Source organism: Mus pahari, chromosome 14 (genome assembly GCF_900095145.1).
Source record: "Mus pahari chromosome 14, PAHARI_EIJ_v1.1, whole genome shotgun sequence".
In the NCBI taxonomy this organism is placed as follows: domain Eukaryota; kingdom Metazoa; phylum Chordata; class Mammalia; order Rodentia; family Muridae; genus Mus; species Mus pahari.
This window is the reverse complement of record NC_034603.1, coordinates 19,123,726-19,127,334: the sequence shown is the minus strand read 5'-3', so window position 1 is coordinate 19,127,334 and position 3,609 is coordinate 19,123,726. Positions and strand designations below refer to the sequence as shown.

At 43.4% G+C, this 3,609-nt stretch overlaps 1 protein-coding gene across 3 annotated transcripts in view; it reads left to right on the top strand.

Moving 5' to 3' along the window:
- Positions 1-3,261, top strand: part of Znf454 (zinc finger protein 454) — a 14,124-nt gene extending 10,863 nt beyond the window's left edge. For all 3 annotated transcript variants that reach the window (XM_021213011.2, XM_029546202.1, XM_029546203.1), the window contains one exon: positions 1,664-3,261. In XM_021213011.2, the coding sequence (XP_021068670.1) occupies positions 1,664-2,976 (1,313 nt within the window). In that variant the 3' untranslated portion in view covers positions 2,977-3,261. The remainder of the gene's footprint in view (positions 1-1,663) is intronic.
- The last annotated feature ends 348 nt before the right edge of the window (positions 3,262-3,609 follow it).

Below are 3,609 nucleotides of genomic sequence, written 5' to 3'. Positions count from 1 at the left end.
TCTCTCTCTCTCTCTCTCTCTCATTTTCTCTTGTTTTTACTTCCTTCTCAACTCCTCTTCCCATGCCCTACATAAATTCTATTCCACACTATACCTATCTTATGGCTGGTACCTCAGGGGGAAGGGATGCCTCAGCATGGGCCTGCCGAGGCAACCCACCCACCTCACCATACCACACTCTACAAAACATACCTTGGCGTTTTTTTTTTTTTTTTTTTTTTTTTGTTTTGTTTTTTTAAATAAAACATGACAACCTCTCTTTGTCACCTGTCACCTATCAGAGACAGTAGAAAGGAAAGGTTAATAAGGCAGAGAAGGATGGGGACCTGTTTAGAAATAGCCCTTTGGAGTGAGTCAGACCTGCACTGTCAGGGTATCAGCAGTTTAGTTCACATAAGTCAGCAGCAGTAGCTCAGTCCACTCGCAAACACTGCTCACGAATCAGCAACGGCAGTTTGATCCAGAAGCAAGTGTGAGGCTCTGTCAATGGGCCTGAGCCCAGCAAGTGGTAAGAAGCCACCAGAACATCACCAGAAGTTTTTTGGTGCATTTCTCTCTACTAAGTCATGACAGACAATGGTCAGCAGAGCGTGGCAAGGCGAACCAATGGCACACAGCACCATCCACTGTCTGTTGCCTTGTGCTTACACCCTTTCCAAACACCACATCTTCTCTCAAGCATCCGCTCTAGCAAAACATCACAGGCCCCTTTTTCCAGGCTGCTTCCAGAAAAACACCACATGTCTGTTCTCAGCACAACATCCTCTCATGTGGCTGCTTCAGCAAAAACATCCTCTCATAAGACAGTTTTTAGAAAAATATCATATGACACAACCGAGTCTCAAAAACAAAAACAAAATTGCCAATTCGTTTTTTGATTAATTTTTTTTTATACAATATATTTTGATTATGGTTTTTCTTTTTTCCCTCCAGACCCTCCCCATCCTGAGATAATTTTTGAGGCAGAATCTCTTTTTTAAAAGATTTAATTATTTGTATGTGTGTGCACATATGTGTATGTGTGTGTGTATTTGTGTGTGTGTGTGTGTGTGTGTGTGTGTGCCTGTGCGAGTGTGTGCATGTTTACCTATGTGTATATCTATGTACCACATGCAAACTTGGTGCATGCAAAGCCAGAAGTGGTCATTGAATGCCCTGGAACTGGAGTAATAGACAGATGTTAGCCACTGTGTGGGTGCTGGACATTGAACCTCAATCTTGTAAAAGAGCAGCTAATGCTCTTAACCACCAAGCCATCTCTCCAGCCCCCAAAACTTACTCTTTAACCCAGGTTAGACTCAAACTCATGGTGGTCTGTCTGCCTCAGACTCTCAGATGTTGGGATTACAAGCATGAGTCAGCTTTTGTGGTCTATATTGGATATTTTTGAGCTTTGAAAATCAGATTAAATCTGTTTAGTCACAGACAAAGTAACTCAGAATTCCAACCCAGATGCTCTAAAATTGGGCTCCCAACACATCTGCCTCCTCATAGCATCAGCCTCTACCATCCTCCTGTGCTCATTTCTCTATTTCCCTTCACATTACCACTTTAAGTCTCCAGCTACCGTTTCTTTGTTAGCATTGTTAATGGCTGGTCATTTCATTCCGTCAAGATATTTCACCAGAGTAAAAGTGACATTTCTGTTTTTAATGTCTTTCAGGGGGAATTACAATGGCCATGAGTAAAACATCCCTCAAGGGGGATACCCCTAAAAATGAATCGGATCAATGGATAACTGAGGAGAGAGCATGCGCTAACTTGTTAGATTGGCAACGCCAGGAAGGTCAGGGGGTGAAGTTGCAGCAAGTGGTCCTCACCCAGCAGAACGTTCCGTCAAAGCTGAGTGAGCAGAAAGTCAGTGAGTCTGACAAGGACTTCACAGTGAGCTCATCACCCATCCAAAGTCAGAGACCTCAAGCAAGCAAAGAAGCTTTGGAATGCAGCAAATGCGGAAAAGCCTTCTCTAAGAGTTCCACCCTTAAGAAGCATCAGAAACGTCATACTGAAAAACTCACCCCAAGTCAGAAATCACCAACGAAAGAGAAACGGTACGAGTGCAGAGAATGTGGGAAAGCCTTCCACCAGAGCACACACCTCATCCATCACCAAAGAGTCCACACTGGTGAGAAACCATACCAGTGTAAGGACTGTGGCAAGGCCTTCTCCGTGAGCTCTTCCCTTACCTACCACCAGAAAATCCATACCGGAGAAAAGCCCTTTGAATGTAATGTTTGTGGAAAGGCCTTTATCCGGAACATACATCTTTCCCACCATCATAGAATGCACACTGGAGAGAAACCTTTCCAATGCAACCTTTGTGACAAAGCTTTTGTTTGTAGAGCACATCTTACCAAACACCAGAACATTCACAGTGGCAAGAAACCCTATAAATGCCATGAGTGTGGGAAAGCCTTCCATCAGAGTACAAGTTTTCTGCAGCATCAGAGGATCCACACGGGAGAGAAACCCTTTGAATGCAACGAGTGTGGCAAGGCCTTCAGGGTGAACTCTTCCCTTACTGAGCACCAGAGAATCCACACTGGGGAGAAACCATATCAATGTACCGAATGTGGCAAAGCGTTCAGGGACAACTCATCTTTTGCACGACATCGGAAAATTCACACTGGAGAGAGACCTTACAGATGTGGCCTGTGTGAGAAGGCTTTCAGGGACCAATCAGCCCTAGCACAGCATCAGAGGACTCACACCGGGGAGAAGCCTTACACGTGTAACATATGTGAGAAAGCCTTCAGTGACCATTCGGCTCTTACCCAACATAAGAGAATTCACACGAGAGAAAAACCGTACAAATGTAAAACCTGTGGGAAAGCTTTTATCCGAAGCACACACCTCAGTCAACACCAGAGGATCCACACGGGAGAGAAACCTTACAAATGTAACACATGCGGGAAAGCCTTCAACCAGACCGCAAACCTCATTCAGCATCAGAGGCATCACACTGGAGGAAAGTGATGGGGAGGCAGTTAGTAAGTGCTGTGGGAATGATGTCATTAATTACTGGAGGAAAGTGATGGGGAGGCAGTTAGTAAGTGCTGAGGGAATGATGTCATTAACTATTGAATAGAAGAGAGTACATAATCACATTGAAGTCTTTTATCATCATGGTTGTATTTAGTGGGAGCCAGGTTGCATCATGCCAAGGGTCTTGAGAATCTTATGAATGGTGAACACACCTTACTCTTCGGTCTGCCTCAGTTGGATAATAGTGCTTTTTTATTGGCCTGAATTACTGACTATTAGAACCAAAGTGAAAGTTCATTAAAAGAATAAATGTCAGTTTGTCATATTTACAATTTGTTTCTTTTTTAAAAAAGATTTATTTATTTATTTTGTTTCTATGAGTACACTGTAGCTGTCTTCAGACACACCAGAAGAGGGCATCAGATCCCATTGCAGATGGTTGTGGGCCACCATGTGGCTGCTGGGAATTGAACTCAGAACCTCGGGAAGAGCAGTCAGTGCTATTAACCGCCGAGCCATCTCTCTAGCCCCACAATTTGTTAAGATAATTACAAAATTATGAACCTTAAGATTGAGAGAGGAACAAAAAAATTAAGAAAATGGTCTATATGCATTTTGTTCTAG